Here is a 23,109-nt window from a genome sequence, read left to right as displayed (position 1 = left end):
CTCTGACCCCACTGTGGGAAAGGCTGTCACACGTGCTAATGGCTTCCAAATCTGTACCTCTGCTCTGGCCTCCCTCCTAACTGTCCAGCTGCTTCCTGGACGTGTTAAGCGAAGGCTGCTCACTGTCATCTTCCAACCCAAACCCAAACCACGTGCTGCGTGCCCTGACTCAGTGATGAGGTCTCGCCAGCTAGAGCTGGTCGATGAGCCCTTCCCAAGGGCGCTCGCCTAGCCCCGCCACCCTGTGTCTGCAGCGCTCACCTCAGCCTCCTCCGGTGCAGCAGCTAACGGGGAATTTTTGCTTTTGGGGGTTTGGGCCTCCAGTAATTCTCCTAGAATTTAAACTCCATCCTACACAGCCAGATTAATCTTTAGGAAGCTTTCATCAGATAACCTCACCTCCAACCCAAAACCCACCATGGACTTCATTCTGTAGGCAAGAGCAGGCTAGACAAGCCTGGCTCTCGGGGGTCCGGTCTCAGCGCCCCGCCAGCCCTCCCAGCCTCCTCTCTCCGTGTGCCTCTCGACAGGCCACCCAACCACAACGCCAGCTGTCCTTAGAGCTCAGCCCGGCCTCTTGTGCCATTCCTTCCTTCGGCAATGTCCTTCCTCCCCTCTCTGCCTCAGTGTCCTACTTGTGGGTCCCTCAGGGTCCAGCTCACACACGTCGCCACAGCTCTGATGTCTTCCCATGCCATCCAGCACCTTCCTCCTGGGCACAGTTGCTCCCTCCTCTGGGCACTCTCCTTTGGCAACTGGCACAACGCATCACAGGCGGACACGGACACCTCCTGCCACTCCACCAGACTTGGAATCCTAAGTGTCACCCCCAGCTCTGGGCCCCCAGCACTAGCCCATACTGGGAACTCGGCCAATGCTGACTAAATGGATTAATATACAGGAGACCCGGGCAAGTCTGTCCCCATTGGAACACCACTATTACCTCCTCTGACCCCTCAGGGTTCTTCATCGGCACCTACTTCTTCTTTCACACTCATGTACAGCCCTGCCTTATTCATCCCAGCAAGGCCATGAGCACCTTGATGGCAGGGTCTGTGAGCCCTCTTTGAATCCCCCGACCTGGACTAGCACCCAACTACCAGGCAGGAAGTGCCTGGGGGATAAATGAATGAGGAAGACACAGGTAAGTGGGCTGGGTTCTCACCCAGGGACCACATGGGACATGGTCTTCAATCTGACATTTTTCCCCAACCGTAAGTTAACAAGGGTCCTTTCTGAGCCTCCTTCTTCTGACTAAGGAGGTGGGGTGGGGGGTGGGGGTGAGGGCAGCTGGTCTGTATGACCCCGCAAAGCACTGCGCTGCTGCAGACAGGAGCACATACTCTGGATCCTGAAGGCCTGAGTCCAGAGCCAGCTTCCCCATTTACTAGCTGTGTGACTCGAGACAAGGGAGTTAAGCAGTCTGCTCCCGGGTTTCCTAATCTGTAAAATGAAAAATTACAATACACTAACTTATACAGTTGTTATGAAGATTGGCGTGAAACACCGAACGGCATTCAGCGAAGAATGCGTGCTCAGGAAAAGGCTTGCCGTCGCCAGCCCCTTCCAGCTGCAGCGCCAGCAGCGCCAGCAGTCCACGCGATTCACGGGGGTGGGGGGGGAACAAAGCCCACAGTTGCGAAGGGGTGCAGGTGGGGGTGCGAGGGCTCATCTGTCAGAGGAAGACAGGCCTGCCGGGGCCCGTGCCTCACCATGAGTCCTAACTCTGACTCGTCAACTGACTCGTCCCCCCAGTCAGGTCTTCCCAGCAGGGTAGCACCCACTCTCTGCCTGCCACGCTCGGGGCTATTCCTGCCTTTGGAAGAAAGGACCTAAGAATTCTCAACCCTCAGACCAGGGGCCTGAGAAATGGGGCAGCGGGGTGGGAGAAATGTGTCAATAGGGCACTCTGCCTTCAGTCCAAGTTCAAGATCCATTCTGCCACCCTGGTCCACACAACCCAGAGGGGAAGTCACAGCAAGCCACCACCTGGGGCAGATGTCAGTCTGAATCACTGAGTCAGGCAGCAGGGTTTCAACGGCCAGCCTGCTCTGAAGTCTGTGGAGTGGAAGTGGGCCGTGGCCATGGTGAGGTAAAATTAAATCCAAACCAGCCAACCTCAAAGGCCAAAGCCCAAAGTCCAGTCCATAATCGTGGCCTTTAATTTCTCAAGTGTTAACACAGCTTCTAGCCTTCAGGGTTCATTTTTATTAACGCAGTCAGTGCTTTCGCATTGAATCTGACCTTCCCTTTGCAAAGCCCAACACTCACCGCAGTATTATTTTACAAAGATGTTCAAACAGATCCCCCAAACTCACATTTCCCACTGCCCACTTGTCAGTCTATATTACAGGGTATTCAAGCAACCCCCAGAGTCCCACAGGACGCTTTCTTCATCTGATGCTATCAGTCAAGGACTGGAAACGAGAGACAGGCCAACCCCCTTGAATTCCCCGAGCCTGGATATTAACTATTTCCTTTCCTTAGTCACACATTAAGCCCTGGTGATAGAGGCCAAAACAAAATTAAACTCACATTCTTCTAAAACTACCGGACGAGCACACAGAAAACTCCCCTCAGTAGAAGTGGAGCGGATGTCTCACTTGCTCCGAGCCCTTTTGCAGGCCCCACCCTGGCACCGAGGTCTGCTCTGGAGCAGTGGAAAAGCAGCTCTCGGAGAACGGGACCCTGAAGTCCACGACGGGCGCAGGGTGTGGAACTGGGGTCCGGCTGCTCCAAAACATCATCAGCTAATGCAAAATGATGCCCGAGGCACCATGATACAGAACTGTATTTACAAGAACAAACCAAGAGGAGACAAAGTGGAAAAAACGGACATGCACCAAGATCTCAATGAAAAGCACAAATGTATGTGCTTGACCCGCAAACATCAGAAGAACCATGATAGAACAGAAAACAATGGGTTTGGGTGAAAAGACTGTGGGCAATTTTGCTTCCCCCCCAAGCGCCTTATATGTGGCTGTTTTGAATAAAAACTACATCATTGTAAGATGAAAATGCTGAGATAAGAGGAAATAAAATCTGGAACAAGTCTACAACAGTCAGGGGCTGGAGTCTGCCACCCACAGCTTTTCATCCAAACACACACATACTTGGCCAACCATGGCCCCTCGGCTCCTGAGCAAAGGTTGAGGAACTATCACTCACTCGTGTCTCACCATTGCCCAGGGGAACACACACCTGGCCTGGGGATGCCTTTCCTGACACCACTGTCCCCAGGTTTCCCATTTTGGGGGTGATCTCAGGATCCCTGTAACCAGAAACCTCCTGATGGGCTGAACTGGCCCATGGTGAGGGGTTGGGGGTGGAGCCTCATCTTCAGGACCCCTCCCCACACCAGCCACCTGCCAGGGCTGCAGGTAGAGGGAACATACAGTCATCCAGACAAGCAGACACTTACCCAGGTTACTGTGTGCTGGGGACATCGGATTTGGGGATAGGTTTGGAGAACCTGTGGGGTGAGACACAGGTGTGAGATTTCATAAAAGACTCTTGGCTGGAGAACCCAGTTACTGACATTGAGGTGGACAGCTCAGCACAGCAGAAAGAAATCCTGGGCTGAGGCTCCAAGGCCCAGCGCCCTATCCTTGCCCACACTCTGCCTCTGTGGGCCCCGGGTCACTCCCCCTGTGGAACAGACACATGGAGGAGCGGATGACCTCCAGGTCTCTGCCCTGATCGGGCGGGCTGATGCTCTTCACCAGGACCCACAGCGCAGGGCCTCGAGTCCCCATCTAGGGAGCTGATCTACACCACTGCCTGTCCCATTAACTGTGCCCCCAGGAAAATGAGATAAGCAGGGAAGGCCCCCTCCCCAGCTGCTCAAAGACCCAGGCAGCAAAGGCCAGACCTCCCACACAGGTGGGGCCTGGCGGCCCAGATGTCACTGTCACTGTACTCAGGGGCTCTGAAACCTGTGAATTCCCTTTCAGCCCTTTGCCCAGACTTCAGGAAACGCCCCGAGCTGCCGCAGCAATCCCACACCTCAGTGACTGGACTGACATTTTATGTGAGACCTGATGCCACACGTGGTCGGGAGTCTGAACCCACCCAGTTCTTCCCACTCTATGTATGACCTTCTCTCCACCCCTCACCTCCAGAAAAAAAGCAAATGAAAACAAAAAACCATGTGTCATCAACCTTCAAAAAAACGCAGTGACTGCCTTTGCACAAAGCACACTGGGCACGTCCCTTCTTTGTCCCTGCACCCCCAGGGCTCTGAAGCCTTGTGGGGCTGCCCTGTGGGGCTGGCTCCACCCTGCAACCCCCCAGTCCTCAATGCTGGGCCTCATGCATATGCCTCCTTGAGCTGTTCATGGGGTCCCTTCCTGCTCTCACCATGGGTTTCTTTTTCTCCCCCAGCACCAATCCACTGGAGAGATGGAAGAGTCCCCCAAGGCAGAGCTTCCGTAGTGGCTCTGGGTCAGAGCTGTGGGACCTTGGTAAAGTGGTTAAACTCTCCGAGCCCTGACTTTCCCCCTCAGGCATAAATTGGAAATAATACCATCTACACTGTGTGGTTTGTAGAAGTAAAGTGATTCCGTGCATATAAAAATGCCTACACCATGACTGGCACATAGCAGACACTCAATAAACTCAACCAACTTTCATTTGGTTTCCTGTTTTGTGGTGGCTCATGAAGACCCAGGAAAGTTGTGGGACCTTCCCACTGACCTGAAGTGTGTGTGTGTATGTGTGCGTGTGCGTTTGTGTGAAGACACAGAGCTGGACAAGACGATCCTCGGGCTCCAGTTGGGACGCCATCACATTCCAGCTGTCCAAGTGCAACTGGACTGGCTTCCAAATGGACAACTTTGAGTGAAGAATGGGGAATAAACAGGAGATCCTACCCAGTTACCCAAAGGCTGCCTGGGGTCCACAAAAGCCAGTGTCTACGATCAGTAAGTCACTAATGTTCATAACAGGGCTCTGCAAGTACACTTACGGGAAGAGAGGACGAAGGGAGAGGGAACAGAGAAAATGAGGCACAAAGGAGGGACAGAGTGGGCGAAAAGGCAGCTGCTTAGCCCACATACACATCCTTCCCTTCGGCTCGTTCTGCTTTAAAACAGTAATCATTCCACAAACATGAAGAGCAGCAAGGAGGGACTAGAGAAGGGAGAGGGAGAACTATAGCATCTGGAGAGATGCTACTTAGCTGGCCTGCCTCCCATGCCAGCATTTAATGGCTGCAAGCTTGCCACGGCCACTTGGCAGCAGATATAGGAAAGTTTTCAGAGCATTCCGGCTGGGTTCACACTGTCAGCCGCTCATCCGGTGGAGGGGTGTTTGGCGGGGGCAGTGCTAAACCCTGAAGTGCCATGATGCCCAGGATAGGTATCAAGCAACTGCATGTTACAATGAACGCGTGAGTCACTTTCATCCATCTTTCCAAAACTGCACTCTCTCTTTTGGGCTGTGTGTGAGGCAGGTGGCTGTGCTGCATGGAGCGGCTCCATGGGTGCAAGGCACGCTTGTCATCATCGGAATGGAACATCTGCTTGGCTCCCTCCTCCTCCTCACCCAACCGCACACAACGCAGAGCACATTCCGTGTGGCAGCTGGGGTCCAATGCAAGAAACCACTGGTTTGGAGCCAATTTCGTCCCGTAATAAATGACACAGGGACATCTGGAGATGTGGTTGGAGGTGCCTGGGCTGGGTCCCTCACAGGAGGAACACATAGATCACATTTGGTCACCACACAAAAATAGATATTTCAGAGGCTTGGACTGGCCAATGGCAAAGACCTCCCCTCCACCCAGACTCTCTGAAACTATTTCTCGTGATAAAGCCTCCAAGCAGAGGCTCTATCACCCTCCACCTTACTACCAGCTACAGCTCACCAAGGCGCAGACTCTGCTCGGCTCCCCACCAGCTTCCGGCCACACTTGGTCTTCAGTGATGTGCTCTCCTGTCTCCCCACTCTGGGGGAATTGGCTGTACTCACACTGAGTCTTAACTGTCCCCAGAATGCACCTGGCTCTCCTGCCCTGGCCCCTGTGACTGCCTGGCACAGTCTTTGCCAGACCTGACAGCCTGGCCAACACCTATACAGCTCTAAGACTCAACACAAGAAAAACCTACACTGCAAGGTACTGCTCTGTCCCCAGCACCTCCTCTCCAGGCTGGGTTAGGTGGCCCTGCTCTGCGCCCCTGATGCTGTGTGGCATGTTCCATCAGGGAACATATGAGATGCACAGTAACAGCTGCTTGTCCTGTCGGTCTCCCCATGACTGTGCACAGCAGGCTTCTCCTCTACCCCAAGTACCTGGTATGGAGTGGTTGCTCTATAAACCCTGTATGGATGGAGAGGGAAGGGGGGAGGGGGAAGGGAGGGGGGAGGGTGGGAGGGTGGGCAGGCACTCAGGGTTAAGAGCATGTTCCTGCAGGATTCTCACCTGCATCCATGCTGTGGTTCATCTGGTGGTCACTGGTCTCTCCATCTTCACTCAGGTAGCCAGGGGGTGGGGTTTCTGGGAACCAGGAGGAAAGTGGTTCATTAAATGACTGTACTGCTTGGAGAGAGACCTTTCGCAAACTCATCACACATTCACACCCCTATGCCAGTAGCAGGCGCTGGAGGAATGAACCATGGGCCTCAAAGCAAGGACACAGCTCCTGGATCCTGCTGTCCTCATGCCCTCCCACCCCCAGTACTGCCCAACCCCGCCCCCGCATCATCACCTCATTACCACCTTTGTTCACACCACCAGACTCCCAAGTCTGACACGCCTGTTTCTAGAGCCTCTGCCAGGCTAACTTTCCCACATCCTTCAAGGTCAGGTTTAAGACCACGCTGCCAGGGTGATTGCTGAGTTGATTCAGCCTTGTCTACCTCTGTCCCTAAAAGGCGACCACCTCAAACCACACTGGCCTTATTATTTGTTCTCTTTAAGTGATGTATGTCTTAGCTTCCCAAGTGCATTCCAAGTTCAATGCCAATAGAGACTGATCTGTTTCTCTGAATAACCCCCAAACACTGACTTAGCTCTCTAAGGCTCACTGAATGAACACAGTGGGTGGCCTGCCCCCCAGAGACCAGTGCCACCTGTGCAGGACCTGGAAAGGATGGGCCTGTGAATCAGGTCTCTCCTTAATGCTGCGCCCCACGTGCATAGGCCTGTGGTCAACTTCAGCTCAGTAAATTCGCTCAGGGTGAGGGCTTGTCCAAATCAGATCGCTCTGAACAGACTGCAGCGTGGTTACTGTCGGCAGCCTCAGGCCCTGCGAGGTGACCTGCCCAAGGGCTGCCCTGCAGTTTTCCTGGGTTCGGAGAGTGCTGGTTCACATTATTTGCATATAAGTGAGGGGCTTCTAAAAACATCTGCACTCTGACAGTGGAGCCCACTTCTCCCTGTGGAGAAGAAACTTGAATTGGGCCTCACCCCCACCCAGGTTGTAATGCTCAGCAGGCTGACATGCGGGCCAGCTTTCTGAGCTGGCTGCCCAGCCCTGACTCAGAGCCCCCACTGTCTCTGCAGCCCCCCACAGTCAGGGATCCTGCCTGAACTTCAACCCCGGCTTCAGGGCGGCAGGAGGAACACAGTGTTGCTATTTCCGTTTCCAAAATAAATGACTACACTGAGGCTGGGAGGAAGGGTCACGCCGCTGCTCCTCCGTGCCAAGAACAGCATCATTAGTGAGTGCGGAGCAAGGCCAAGGGTCCTCTCCCTACAGGGATGTGGTTCAGAGCCAGGGGCCAGCTCTGTGTGCACAGAGATGGTGATGGGGAGGGCCAAGGGGGCTGGGGGTGGAGCCATGTGGCCAACGTCCCCAGGCCAGCCTGTACTGTCAGGAACCTACCTGGAATATTGCTCTGCGGCTCAATGCCCGCGGGGAAGTTAGTGTTTTCGGGGATGGAATGGCTGTAGTCGTCCAGCGGGGGGAACTCGGTCGGGATCTCTGTGTGGCGTGGCACCAACACAGGAGGTAGAACTGTCGGAGGAGACAGAGCAGAGGTGGATCGGCATCAATGCCAGGCTGGCACCAAAGCCCCCGCACCCCCAAATGCACTGCAGACCCTCCCTCAGGAAGAGGAGGAGGGAGGGTTGGGAAAGACAGGGAGCTTACCTGGGGTCTCTACCCTCTGGTAGTGGTAGGGATTAACGCAGACCTCGTCCTTCTTCATGTTGAAAGCGAACTCACACAGCTCCATGGCCCGCAGCTCATGGTGGCTGTGCAGGTCGGGCCATCGCCACAGGCGGCAGTAGATGACATGGGGGAGCCCCTTCCGATGGGACACCTGCAGTCGGCCATCCAGGGACCTGCCAGGACGGGGAGGAGCAACAAGAGACAGTGAAGTGGACTTGGCTGGTCTTCTCCTAAGTTCTGCCTGCTGCTCCTAGTGAGCTTGCTGGCAGAGACTCAGAAAGCCTGCCCCACCCCCGCTCCTTTCTCCCAGACGCAGGGCCCGGAGATCAGAGAGCCGCTAACTGTTAGTGCTGGATGGGATCCCAGGAGAAGAACACAGAGGCCCACCAAGGAAGGCCGAGGCCTCCCTAGGGCTGGCAGCGTGGGGGAAGAGTTCTCCTCCCCTCCCACCCCCAAATAAAAGGGATGGCATTTGAGTCATGGTCTGAACAGGAACATGTCCCCCAGCGAGGCGGGGGTGGGCAGGGGAGGCAGGGCTGAGCTAGGAAGTGAGCTCTTTAGGTGCAAATGTGAGGACCACGGGCACTACTGAGAAGGCGACAGTGCAGACAGGTCACCTTCACTCCCTCTCAACACTCACCCAGTTCCTCCCTCACACATCAGAAAACAAGAAAAAAACCCAAATGTCTCTTTTTCAGGTGGTATTTGTGACAAGGCAGGGAGGGGAAGAGGGACACCAGGGGACTTTTAAATGGTAGGAGCTCACACTACAGACCCCTCAGGGGTCCCTTCCAGTTGGAGGCTTGGTTGCAGGCAGACCAGGTGTCACCGCAGGGTCACGTGTGGGCTGAGCAGGAGCCGAGCCTGCAGCTCCATGCCACCCTTAGTTCTGCCACTGTCCCCAGCCTGGGTGGGCCTAACACTCTGCAAATGGCAGTGTCTTGTGCCTGTGCAAGCCGTGTCTTCTGTGGCGACTTGGCCTCCAAGCAGCCGTGACTCCCACCTCTCCGGCCAGGCCAAAGTGTGGCCCCTGGACCAGAGGGGTGAACCCACAGAAGCCCATTTAAAGGACAGAGCCTACCCCAACCTACTAAATGAGAATCATGCTTTTCATACAATCCAAGGCAGCAGCAGCAGACGACACGTTGCCCTGTGGAGCTCCGGAGGGGCAGACACCCCGCTGGCCAAGAGCACACCAGGCAGGTAGGAAGCTTCTGAAGGGACATGGGGTTTCGGCTGATACCCAGTGCCGGACAGGTGAGGAGGTGCTATTCGCACATACAAGATTAATAAATATGGCGTGAACTCCCACTGTGGCACTAGGGAGAGAGTGGCGGACACAACTTTTCTAACAGCTGGGCGGGGCTGGCTGAGAGGCATGTGCAAGCTCTCCCTCCCCACCCCCACATGACACAGTGCACCCACTGGCCTGAAAAACAGGATGTATGGGCACTCTGGGAGGGAGGGGCTAGTCAGACGCAACCGGAAGCACCAACCAAACTGAAAAAACCAGAGGAATCCAATGGAACTGTCCAGACCACCAGCCTGGGGATGGGGCCGGCAGACAAAGGTCAGAGCTGGCTTGGGCACAGGGACTGACCCAGAGCTGCCGACCAAGGGCATCTCAGTGGACATAATGATCTCCTTCCTGATAGCCCCAAAACAGTAATTGCCAGGCAGAAGGACGAGGACAGCCTAGAAGGAGAGAGGAAGACTGTCAGGGAGGGAGTCATGAGACCTGGGACCCAGATGGGGTCCTTCTGTCCTAGCTATGAGACCCTGGGTAAGTCATGAGGTCTCTGGGACCCTCAGTTACTTCACCTGTAAAATGGGAACATTTTCCTACCTCCCTTGACCTCCAGCAGCCCAGTACCCGCTTCACAAAGTGAAGCACCAACCCTTGAATGTTATTCCACATGACAGCAGCCACTCTCCATACCCTGACCTGGATAAACAGGCGAGAGTGGGGTGAGAAGGAGAGAGGGGGAGTGGGGCACAGTGAGTGGAGATGAACACCATTCAGCTGTTCCCATCCTCTTGCAAAACTACTGAGTGACCATAGATTAGAGAAGCGGTCGCATTTGCTCCTCAGTGTTTGACAAAAGCCCCAACGAAGAGCCAGCTGGACGTCAAGAGCTACCTCTGCAGGGGGAGGCCCCGAGAAAGGCTCAGACCAGCAGCAAGGGAGGAATGGGGCTCTGGATGGAGCCCCCCGCCCCTGCCTGGTTGATGGAAGGGGGTGCATAGTTGCTTTAAAAATCATAGCAATACGTAGAGAGGTGGGGATGGACAACACAGGGGAAGGCTCTCAGCTTCCATGGGGCAGAGAACCTAAGAGAACGAGCAAAAACCCAAGCTCCTAATGGCCCCATACCTGGGCCTGCACCTTCAGGAAGGGACGGTAGGAGGACAGGTGTATGTAGGACACTCTGGGCACCCCTGGTGAGGGACGCTCACACACAGCCCTAACATCCTAATGCCCCCGAAGCAGGACACTTGGGTCAGGTGCCTCCCTTGACAGAGATCTGGAGTGGACCCATGGCCTCACGCCTGCTCGGAGACCTACAAGGAAAAAGGGGCCTGGAGTGGGCAGAAATGGGGCAGCCCGTGGGACACAAAGCTCGGACGTGATACAGGTGACTGAGACCAAGGTCTGGGCATGAGGTGGGGTTGGGACGTGGTTGTCACAGGTTTTTGTAGTAGAGGGTTGGGAAGGAGAGTCAGGAAGGAGGTGAAAGAGAACAGAAGGTTTATCAGGTCTGTAGGTAGAGGAATTCAGTTTCCGGAGCCTTCATGTCCAGTCTTTTCTATACGATGCAGGCTGTTTCTTCTCAGGGCCTGAGGAGCGGGGCTGTCTACTGGAACAATTATGGCAAAGAGGAAGGAAGGGGAGAAAGCAGAAGGGGGAGTAAAGGGGAGGGGTACAAGGGGGAGGTAGAAGAAGGTGGTGCAGAGAAGGAAGGGGGTGAGAGAACGGGAGGTGGGGAGGAAGGGGGGGAGGAGGAATGGATGGGGAGAAAAGGGGGAGGGGGAAGGAGGGGGGAGAAGGGCAAGAAATGTCCTTCGGTCAAATAAAACAAACTGAATGGATGCAATTTATCTCTGTCTTGCCCCAAACAATGAGTAGGAGAACAGAGCCGACAAAAGTGGAAAGCAGATGGCCGAGTGGGAGCATAGTTAGCAGAGTGGAGTGAGCTGAAACCAAGCGCCTACCAGAGGAAGCCAACAAAAGTGATCCCACTTGTGCCTGAGAGCCCTGGAAAGCGGGGAATCTAAGGCACCACACACTCCTGAAGGTGGGGCTGGAAACGGGAGGACGGGATGCAAGTCCAAAGAAAGGCAGTCAGATCCCAGCCCCCCTTTCCAGGGCCCCACAAACGGGGCCTCCCAACCCTGTGAGAGGCAGGTTTGCTCTTTGCAGAAAATAAACTTGAGAGGGGCGGTGCGCTGGATGGGGCCACCAGGGTGCAGCTGGGGGTGAAGGTCAGAGGAGGGCTAGAAGGAGGATTCCTCCTGGAGGCTCCCTTGCTCCTTGGTACCCAGGACAGTGACGGATGGTCCATGTGTCCACCCCTTCCCGTGGAGAGATTGAACAGCTCAGCCCACAAGAGACCTGCAATCTGACACTTGGGGATCCCCCCCCAACAAGATGGCCCTTCTCCTGCCAGCTCCCCCAGGCAGGGTCGCCCACCAGCCAGCAAGCTGGAGCAGTGAATGTTTTTTATTGCCTCACTCTTACCTATGAGTGCACAGCCAGAACCCTCAGCCTTTTAAAGAAAGCCACTACGGGGACACACAGAGAAAGAAAGAAGGCAGGGAGGGGGAAGGTAGTCTGAGGCAAGAAAGGAGAAACTTCCAAAGTCAACAAAACAAAGCAAACACTACCCTCAGGGAGATAAGATACTGAAATCCTAAAATAGAAATGTTTATAGACTGTTTCAAAAAACCTCTTGGAAACAAAAACCAAGAATATAAATTTAAAATTCAAGAAAGAATCAAGTCAAAGGCTTCTTGGGTTCTTAAACTGTTATATACATGAATTATTTTGATAATATAATTAAATTTTAAGAAGCAAGGGAGCTACAGTAATCAAGGCAGTGTGGTAACAACAAAGAAAAAAAGGTAAAAACCACACACACACACACACACACCCCTGAGAAAGAGATAATGGAACTTCACAGAGTCCAGAAATAGTCACAAATGTGTGGACAACTGAGTTTCAACAAAGGTCCAAAGACAAAGAGAAAGGACAGTCTTTTCAACCAACGGTGCTGGAAAAGTCAGACATCCAAGGGCAAGGAAAGTGAACTTGGATCTCCAACTGGCACCCGGTACAAAAGTCAGCTAAGTGGGCCATCATAGAAAGCCTAAAACAACACAACTTCCAGAAGAAAACATAGGAAATTCTTTGTGACCTTGTGATAGGCGAGCATTGCTTAGATATCACACCAGAAACACATTCCATTTTTAAACAGTGGACCAATTTGACTTTATCGAAATTAAAGCTTCTGGTCTTTGGAAGTCACTGTTAAGGGAACAAAAAGACAAAGACATAAATGGGAAGAAAACATTTGCAAAGTATGTATCTGACAAAGGCCCTGTGTCTGAAACACATAAAGAACTCTAAAAATGCAATATTCAGAAAACAAACAACCCAACCATAAAAATACAACAAAGTCATCTGAACAAACACCGCACAAAATATGTAGAGATGGCAAATAAGCGCAGAAAAGAGGCTGATGTTCAACGCCATCAGTCATTAGAGAAATGCACATTACACCTACAGAGGGACAACCCCACGTAGTTGTTAGCAGGCCTGCAATAAAAACTCTGCAGCACATGCTGGCAAGGGTGAGGAGCAACCGAAACTTCAAACACTGCTAGTAGAAATGTAAAATGATACAACTACTTTGGCAAACAGTTTGGAAGTTTCTTAAAAAAGGTAAAAAGAAACCTACCATACAAGCCACCGTTTCACCCGTAAGAGTTTACCCAAGAGAAATCGAAGCATCTGCCCAGACACCAATGTTCACGGCAGCTTCATTTGTAAGAGCCCCAAACTGGAAATTACTCAACGCACAGCAGCAGGTGAATGGATAAACAAACTGTGGTATGTCCACACAGAGGAATACCACTCAGCACCGTAAAAGAAGGGACGACCAATACGTGTGACAACATGGATGAACCTAAAAATAACTATGCTGAGTGAAAGAAGACAGTCATGAGTACGTATAGGCAAAATTGCAAAGTAATTTCAAGCTCATCAAAAATACAGATTCATGGAGAGGATAGAAAGTAGATGAGTGTTTGCCTGGGCAAGGGGGTTGTGCAGGGATGGGAGGGGGGCTTGCCAAGGGATAAAGGCTATGTCTACTCTCTTGGCTGTAGTGTGTTTTCACAGGTATGAATGCATGTCAACATTTGTCAAATTGTTTACTTTATATATGTGCTGCTTGTTGTATGTCAAGCATACCACAATTTTAAAGAGAGAGAGAGACAGGACAAGGTTTTGGGGCTTTAGACTTGGATAAACCCTAATTCATATACTGACTCTGGGCTCTCTAACTGTATAAACCTGCTCACATTGCTTAATGCCTGGGCCTTAGTTTTTTCATTGAAATATCAGCCCTTTGGTTGGATTGCTGGGAGGACTAAACGATGTTCTGTACAGAAAGCTTTTAGCACAGAGTGAAAACACAGTAAATGGGAGCAACCAATTGTCATTACTGTTTAACTATTATTACCTTCATTACTATGATGATGCCTAACAAGTAAGGTATACAGTAGGTGCTCTAAAATCACCAGGCCCCTCCCCTGCTTTAGTCATCGGGGTACACAGCCAGGTGGGCCACAATGACGCCTCAGCTGACCTGGTGCTTGGGATTTTCGCAAGGCTTCTGTGCTCCTCATCTCAGGTCAGCCCCACGTGATGCTGTGTGGGTGACAAGGCACATCTTGTAGTGGTCCTGCCTCCCTGTGCCCCCGTGTGCCCAGGAGGGCAAGGCTCCGGCCCTAGGCGCGCAGGGTGGTCCGCTCCGGGGCTGCGGTGGAGGCCAGCTCCCCTGACTCTCCAGCTCACAAGCACGTCCCTGCTGAGCTGGCTTGCCAGTGCTTTCCAGAAGTCATCTGGCTCATGCCCCTGGCTCCTGGGCCATACAATTCCCTAACTTATGGCTTCTCATTCACTTCTAATGCATCAGGGACGACTCCTCTTGGCTCAGTCTGGGCTGCCCAGAGCCAGCCCTGGTAGTCCTTCCTTCTTCCTCCGTCCCACTCAAAACACACACCGATGCTTACCAAAGTAATAGCAGTGAACTGGGGGTTTCAGCTGCTGGATTTAATTTAGCTGATGTGTCCGGTACACACCCTCCCCAGCCTCACGGGGCACCAGGCCTATTTTAAGTAAATCCAATAAATAGGTCTTAATTCTGAGCTGATGTTACCCTAACGTGCTCAGTCACAGAAAAGGATCTATTTATGCCCCTGTCTCCCGACCCAGCCCTTCTTGTACAACGAGACCAGCCACTGGGCTGAGTTCCTGTCCCTGGAGCCCACCTGCAGCCTCTTCCCCATTTGGGACTGCGATCCCTTCCCACACCCACGGCTTCCTGATGAGAGACCCCCAAAAGTCTTTCTCCAGCAACTCCTGCCAGCTCGTTTGACTGAGGCTTTAATCCTTAAATATACTCTCCACCAGCTGAACCATTTCCTGTGGCAGGAAATTAGGTTTCCTCCCATTGGCTACAAGTGGGACCCATAAAGTGTCCCAAAATGGTGGTGGGAGCCACAGCCAAGGATGTGGACATGCCAGAGTCCAAAGCCAACGGTGAGAGGAAGCCTGCCAGAGGGCCCCGGGCGGGGAGGGCAGGGCTGGGGCCCACCTCCTGGCACAAGCCTCTTGTGTCCTCTCTTACCAGTGACCAGCTACCCGCAGCCATCTGGAGGCTGATGTGAATACTGGTGGACTTGGAAGTGGGGGTTGGGGACAAGACTGGAAGCAGGGAACATTAGCTTCGGAAACACTCAGAGGTCTGCTCAGCATGAACCGTGTGCCAGGCACACAGGTACCGTGTGGAAATACAAAGATGGCAGAGCCCCGTATCTCCTGCCTCACCCAGCGCAGAGAATGTGAGGGGCTGGCCCACGTCACATCACCTGGAATGGGCGGGGCTGGAATCCAACCCAGACCGGTGCTGAGAAATGGGTGGTGAGGGGTGGGGCGACCCGTCCTTTTTCCGCTCTCCCACGCTGCATCCCTATCCAGGAAGGGACCTCTTGACAAACATCAAATAGTTGCTGAACACCTACCACATCCCAGGTGCTGTGCTGAATCAAAGAAGTGAACAAAAAGTAAATTTGTTCACACTATTCTAGTTCCACTGAAGCAGACTTTATTTAACATACATCCTATACAACACTTTCAGAGGCAAGCTTTGTCCTTGGACTTGCCTCTACTGAGCGGTGATCACAACAACAGTAGCAAAGTTACTGCCAAGACATGCCAGGCACTGCACTGTCCACTCGGCGGCTGTGATAGGTGTAGTCACTCACCCTCTCTGTACCCGTGCCCTTGGTTGGATGGTTTCGCTGCTTCTCCACCCACGGGTGCAGTGTACACCCTTGCCCCTTGACTGCACTAGGCTACTGCTTTGGCTCATGGAACCTCAGCAGAAAGGGGTAAAGTACCGTCGTGTGTTTCTGCTTGCCCTCTTGCCCCTCTGCCCTCACCAGGGGAAGAGCCTTCCCCAGGCAGCTGCTTCCCCTCAGCCTGTCCCAGGGGCAACACAGCTGGGGCAGGCTGAGCCAACCTCGCAGCAAGGTGCCAGGCACAGGTGAGCCCCAGAAGCATGAGTCAGGATGAACAGTCGCTGTTTTAAGCCCCTGAGCGTTTGGAGGGGTGGTTACCCATTACCAGCAAATGGCTGCACTTACTTCCCCTCTGGTCTTTGCAGTAAGCGTGCAAATACTGTTTATTTTCATGCACTGATGGAGAAAGAGAGGGTCTGTGAGGTCACCCACCTCGGCCAGGGAGCAGAGTTCATCTAAAGTGAAGTCAGGCTGTGTGACTCACTCTCTTCCCTGACTGTAAACAGGCACAATGCTACTTCCTGACCTTGACTATAATACCATTTCAGAAGGACTTAGTTTTTATTTATAGAGAAAAACCTACCTATAGGCTTTCAGAGCCAATTTGCATAGACTATGAACATTACCCCAAACATTCAACTAATGTTAATTTTGTTTTTTTTTAAGATTTTATTTATCTTTAGAGAGAGGGGAAGGGAGGGAGGAGGAAAGGGAGTTAAACACCAATGTGTAGTTGCCTCATGGGAGCCCCGTCCTGGGAACCTGGCCTGCAATCCAGGCCTGTGCCCTGACTGGGAATCAAACCAGGAACCCTTTGGTGCACAGGCCAGCACTCGAACCACTGAACCACACAAGCCAGGGCTAATGTTAATTTTTTGAAGTTCAAGTAGCATATTGATAACTTAATATGTTATCAATATCAAACCAAACCTCTGGCATCCATTTCAACTCAGTTTATTACTTATCTTTATTTTTCCCCTAAAATCTGCTATGTTATAGTGCAAGGAAAATACATTCTCATCTTGGGGTGGGGTACCAATCAACACCACAAACCCACACTTACACCCATACTTCACGGAACCCACGCGCTGCCACGGACAGGTGCCCCCTCCCTACAATGACCAAGCCAGCCCACTGTCTGCGTTCACTCGCCTACAACAAAGTCTTCACACTCCACTCTTCTTGAGCTTTGTGTTATATGTGGGTTCCATTTTCTTCTTTTTTCTAGTTCAAAATAAAAGGCTTGAATGACTTCGAGTTTGGGTTAGTCGTGGACTCCCCGAGCCTTCTAAGAAGGCAGAAAAAATTCCGCTGGAGACTTTAACCCCCCCCCTTTAAAGGGCCCCTTGCTTTGGTTCCACTTGGCTTCAAGCACCAGTGCGCATTGGAAGGCGCTTTTCCTCCTCCGTGCCGCGGCCGGTCAAGGACAACTATTTGATAGAGCTGCAAATCTGAAAACCCCCAAAACTTTCATGCTGAGAGAGTCGTTTAATTTGGGGGTTTGCTGGGGATCCTTCCCCTTGGGTAAAACATAGCTAAGACCGAAGCATCCTTTGCTGGGGGCAGAGGTTCTTCTGGGGGCTGTGTGCAAGTTCCCTGGCTGCAGGTGACAAAGCACAGAGCCTAACTTTCAGGGAGCGGAGTGTGCTGGTCGGCTGAAGCTCTAGCTCACTAAAGGCCCACCTGAAAACCCACTTTGGGGAACGGCTTAAGTGTGAGTCTGCTTCCTCGCCTCAGTAAGTCAAGTACAATGGGACACACTATTTTCTTTGTTGTATTGAATCTTAAATTGCCTGAAGGTCTCACACTTTTGGATGACAAAAGTTGTTGTTTTTTTCAAATGGGACTGAACAATTGGTGATGTATACTGCAATTCCTGTCCTATCATGGCAACTTTGGGAGGTCCAAAATTATTAAAATAGAAAGTCACAATATTTTTATATTAAAATAAGGGGTTACAAACACCAGGTGGAAGATGTATGGTATACTGTCCAATTCCTGTCCAATCATGGCCACTTTCTGAGGTTTGAAATTATTTAAGATAAAAAGTTACAAGCACAAAGAAATTGAGCTATATAACTGACTACACGATTCCAAGTAACTATCAAACTTGTCTTTGGTTGTTGGTGTTTAAAGAAGAAGCAACGGTTCCAGTGTCAGCCTTGTTCTCGTCATTCAGCACCACCAGGCAGGAATCTGGCTGGGCGAGGTTTGCAGGGGGCAGGGTAGGTTCTGGATAATTGGGGTTTCGTTGTGAGCTCTGCCACGGCAACCACGTGCTCCAGTCCTGTTTCCTCAGTGATCTCGGCGAGTTCTCTAAGTATGCTAAGCACGTCTGCTAATGTTCCAGTTCAGATTGGCCATGTTGGAGGGCTGAAACCAGCATTTCACAGTCTTTGATACCCGTCAGTGAACCACCAAGAACAACCCAGTTCCCATCTGAACTTGCAGACAGACAATATGTGGTGCTTCAGGCTGCCAAACTGGGGGAACACCCAATAAATGCCAGACCGAAGACCCCTGTACTATGCTTTAAGGCAGTAGTTAGCCTCTTTCTCGCTCTTCCCCAGTGTATTTCGGTCTCCCTTCCCCCTGCTAGTTTTCCAGACAGCCGGCTCAGATCCACAACAAATGGGAGCTGATGGGGCCTGAGCATGAGCCCCAGAGGTCACAGGAACCTCCTGGGAAGACTTTCAAGGGAAGAAGCCAAGGACCACCTGGGTCTGCCCTCTGTGGGGGCTGAGTCCCACAGAAAACACAGGAAGATCATCTGGACCTCTGGGCTTCCTACCTCCCAAGGGACCAGGGTGGGCACAGAGAGTGCACTTTCTGGAAAAGAAGGAGACTGCTTTATGGGGAAAGTTCGGCTTAACTGTGATCACCCGTAAAGCACATGCACCCTGGGAGCTGTTCCACATTGGGCAATGCATAAGGCAGCTCTAATGCTTCTCAGCCTCAGTTCTCCCAGTGTGTGGGCCCAAACAGTTCTGTGGGGCGTGGGGTGGAAAGGAGCTGTCCTGTGCATGGCGATGGCCAGCAGAGTCCTGGCCTCCATCCACTAGACGCCAGCAGTGCCCCCACCCCCTGCTGTCATAACCAAAAATGCCTCCAGATATTGCCAAAAGGTCCTATAGGGGGCAAATCACTCCCCTAGGCCCCTTGAGAGTCATGGGTTAAGAAAAAGTTCTGGAGAGTGGGCACAGGTCAGAGAAAACAGAAGCAATTTACATCTCAGAGCAGGTGTTTACCGGCACTTCTCATGCATTATCTCACTGGATACAGGGGTGTTACAGGTGAAAGATTCATGCAACTTTGGGTGACTTGCCCCAAACAGCGAGAAGTACCAGGCCTTGAACCTGGGTGTTACCCAGCTCCCTGTGAATGCAAAGCACAGGGGGTCACTGTGTTAGAATCGTCAGAGATTCTCCTTGGGCTCTGGGAGACAACTATCCTTGTCACCTCTGCTTTCCTTTGCAAAGAAAGTAGTTAAATCTTGAAGGAGAAGAAGGGGGAGGGGGGAAGGGGTGAAAGGGGAAGAGGAGGTGGGGAGGAGGGGAGGGCAGTTTCATGTGCAATCTTCATATTTAACAGCTTCAGTTTCACATACTTTTTTCCCCCTACAAATACCAACTTGGGGATTACTGTTTTCAAGCATCGGGATCATAGAGGTTTCACACCATAAACAGAAGGTGCTACAGAGGTCTGAGCTGGTCTCTGGTTACTGGGAGAAGGTGAAAGAATAGTTACCGGGCTTCCCAGAACTTTCTGGATGGCCAGTTCACTCTGCCAGTTGACACCCATTTGGAGTGGAATTAAGTGTTTTCAAAGAGATGGATCCCGGTCCACTCGGGATGCTCACAGCCCTTGGTGAGGTTCTATGGGCTGGAGGCAAAAAGCACACTTCGCCCCAGATTTCACAACCCCCGGCTCCAGAGCTCACCTCATCAAACACAGGGAGTCTGAAACGGAATCACAGATGCGGGTGCATTGAGACACCTCTTCCCATTGCACTGGACACTTCCGGCCTCCTGTGCTCCCGCCGGGCGGGAGGGCCACTCACGCAGCCAGCACTCCGAGGCTCTGTTTCCAAATGGCTTTTGAGAGACGGATTCATTTGGATTTTCAGCTTGGGGGGAAGCAAAGTACAACGCCAGACTGAAGCCCACGGTGCAGAAAGGGTTCCTCCTCACTCTGGCAACGTGCTTCAGCTCCGCATGTGGAAACACCATGAGCAGTTAGAGAAAGATATTTGCTAGTTTCAAAAGTCTAACTTTGGAGGGAAATGTGAAAAGAAAAGAAGAAAGAGCTTTTAGAGACTGTTAGAGATAATTATCTTGGCTTAGACCCTTTCCTCTGTAGAAGAGAAAACTAGGCCTGAGATGTGGTGAGGAGGGATGAATATCGATCTTGGCTTTCTGTTAGAAAATGCCTTAAAACTTAGAAATACATTTGCTTTCTTCAAAAATAAAAAAGGGCAGAGCACCAAAAAGTCACCTCCCTGGACTAGTGCTGTTCCTCTCATCTTATCTGCCAGCGAGCCTCCATGTCAGCTCACGTCAGCGCGCAAACAATTCTTATTACGAGACTCTTAGTCATGCTGTTTTTCACTTTCTTCCACGAAGCAGAAACCGTTGAGCTCTGAATATCCTCCCGGGCTCTGTCTTCCCAGCCCCGGTTCCCAGCCTCCCACCTCCTGACCCATCAGGTTTGCATGAGTCCTGCACTATGAATCACTTCCTTTGGGCAGACTGCACGTTTAGGGGTGGGGTTTTCTTCCTTTTTTTGGGGGGGAAAAGATTTTCACATCCATCTGGGGTTAAACAAGTAGAACCGGGAGATGACACCTGGCCGCCCAGTCCTATGAAAACCCACCGAAGTTTCCAAAGGCTTATAGAAAATGTCAGGCGGGCATCCGTGACATGAGGAGCTGGGGGGCAGAGGTGAAGAGGACAAGGAAGGGGGTTTTGTGTTCATTGCATAGTTCTGACTTCCTTCATTATGAGTCACTGGCCAGAAAGATAACAGTGTCACAAGCATTACAACAGAGCAGGCAAAGGGTGAACTGGGCGACTCGGTGGCATTCGAACCCAGAAGCAGAGCTTCCGGGCAAGTGTTTATTCCAGTTCCAATTTTACAACAATTCCTAGTGAAATGCCACACAATATGGGTTGGGGGAGGAACGTTCTCGCATTTCAGTCTTCACCACATTTACAAGTCTTTCTCTATTTTTAAAAGAGGCCCCAAAGCCTTTAGAACCCTCCAACCTCCCAGTTCAGCCTCTTGGGGAGAGGCGGGCGGGGCGGGGTGGGGAGCAGGGCTGGAAGGAGGGTGGGACATGACCACAATTTTAGAAAATATTAGTTTAAGGAGCACAAAGTTAAATATGCAGAAAACACAGCATTTGCTGAACACCAGTCTCTAATATTCTACAAACGCTCTGCTTCTTTCCGGACCAACGCTGTACAAGCTTACGCAAGCAGTTCCCATCGAACCGTAACAAAGAACGGGTGTCCTGTATGTTCTGGGCACTGGTATTCTGAGGAGAGTTAAGCAGCCAATTAGCATTCCTTTCAGTCCAAGGGGACAGACTTCCTATTGTACCTAAACAAAAGGTTCTGGTTCATGAGGGGCAATTTCACCTAAAACAGCAAAGAACCCCTGTGAGCAGGAAGATAGGAATTCCAAATAGACAAGAAGGGAGGACTTCAGACAGGCCAGAGAGCACTCAGTATGTCCAGGTGGCAACGGCCAGCTGTGTAGGCTTGCCTTGTCCATCAAGCGGCTCTTGGTTAAAGGCTGTTATCCCGAAGTGGCTCCTATCAGAGGCCCAGAAAGGCTTCCAGGCGAGGCTCCTTCCCTGGGTCCGGGACACTTGCTGCTCTCCCCCGAACCCAGTCCACAGAGTCTCAGCGAAGACTCACACAGTACCTGGCTACCCACTGCTTCATTAGACCCCCACTTCCCAAACAGCAGAGATTTCAAGGCCTGATTTACAGGTATGGAAATCCCAAATGCTTAACTCGCCCAGGTAGCGGAGGTAGTAATGTGCCGCGGCCACAGCAGGGAACATGGGTTTCTGCCTCACCCGGCCAGATACCGTCAGCCAGTGGCTGCATGCTGAGGTGACAGGTGGTCCAGAGGTTCTCTTCAGCCCTATGACAGACCCAGTTATGCCTCTAGCTCAGAAATTGTTCCATTTTGTGTCTCTTTCTGCAGAATGACCTTTCTCTGTCCTCCCCTCTCCAAAGTCTTACAGTCCCTGTTGTCCTACACTTGTGAAACTCATCGCCACTTAGCACCAAAGGCCTGCTACAATTCAGTAATTTTGTGTGTTTCCAGCTTCCTCTCCCGACAGACAGGAGCTCCTTGAGGGCAAGGAGACCCAGTTTAACTTTCCCCGTTCTCTGGGTGGAGCACAGGGCGTGCATATCGCATTTGCTTACAAGTAGACCATGATTATAGAATTATTCGGACTTCCGCCAAGATGGAGGCATAGGTGGAAACACTGTGCCTTCTCCCACAACCAAGTTTGAATAAAACAAAGGATTGGAGAAACAAAGACACAACCAAAGGACAGAAAATTGAATTATACGGAAGTCCGACTACATCTAACCGTTCAACGGGGACGGTAAGAGGGGCGGAGCCAGCAGTGAGCGGGGTCGGGCAGGACAGGGCCCCCGACCCAGGCGCGCAGNAAGGCCTGCTACAATTCAGTAATTTTGTGTGTTTCCAGCTTCCTCTCCCGACGGACAGGAGCTCCTTGAGGGCAAGGAGACCCAGTTTAACTTTCCCCGTTCTCTGGGTGGAGCACAGGGCGTGCATATCACATTTGCTTACAAGTAGACCATGATTATAGAATTATTCCTGTGCACCAGCAGTCAGAAGAGGTAGGAAACAAATAAAATCCTCAGGCAGCACCCTAGCCTTACAACCCAGTTAAGGCATCAAACCTTGGAGCAAAGGGACCCACATACGCACGTCACTGCCAGAGACCCAACACCAGAGACATTCTTTCAGCAATCTGTTGGCCTTGAGAGGTGCGATTAAAACCAGGAGGGGAATGGCGACTCAGGTGCCAGTTAGTTTTGCTAAAGCAGCCAGTGGGGAAATGCAGAAAGCTAAAATGCCTTTGAATGAGGAAGTTCTGCCCACCTCACTTGCCATACCAGAGAGGGACAAAGTCATTGGTGACTTAGGTTGTAGGCCGACAGGGGATGGAAGGCATTGCAATAAACTGACTCAACAAATACTTGTTGAATGGAGATTTTACCAGCGTTGGATTTGCCAGAAGAGAAAGTAAGCGGACACCTGGGGCGACACTGGGAGTGGACTGGAGGGTTAGTGGTGCTCACACTGGCTGTGCTGCTGAATCCATGGGGGATGGGTATCTAGGTGTGGGGGTCATCCC

The 23,109-nt window shown here is 51.9% G+C and overlaps 1 protein-coding gene across 2 annotated transcripts in view; it reads right to left on the bottom strand.

Annotated features, from left to right (window-relative positions):
* Positions 1–23,109, bottom strand: part of SMAD3 (SMAD family member 3) — a 114,807-nt gene that overhangs the window by 17,823 nt on the left and 73,875 nt on the right. For both annotated transcript variants that reach the window (XM_037054204.1, XM_037054205.1), the window contains exons 2-5: positions 8,094–8,287; positions 7,827–7,958; positions 6,422–6,496; positions 3,422–3,472 (exon numbers count right to left, since the gene is read on the bottom strand). In XM_037054204.1, the coding sequence (XP_036910099.1) occupies positions 3,422–3,472; positions 6,422–6,496; positions 7,827–7,958; positions 8,094–8,287 (452 nt within the window). The remainder of the gene's footprint in view (positions 1–3,421; positions 3,473–6,421; positions 6,497–7,826; positions 7,959–8,093; positions 8,288–23,109) is intronic.

Source organism: Sturnira hondurensis, unplaced genomic scaffold (genome assembly GCF_014824575.4).
Source record: "Sturnira hondurensis isolate 20B ecotype Veracruz unplaced genomic scaffold, ASM1482457v3 Scaffold0008196, whole genome shotgun sequence".
In the NCBI taxonomy this organism is placed as follows: Eukaryota; Metazoa; Chordata; class Mammalia; order Chiroptera; family Phyllostomidae; genus Sturnira; species Sturnira hondurensis.
This window is presented reverse-complemented; position numbering and strand designations above follow the sequence as displayed.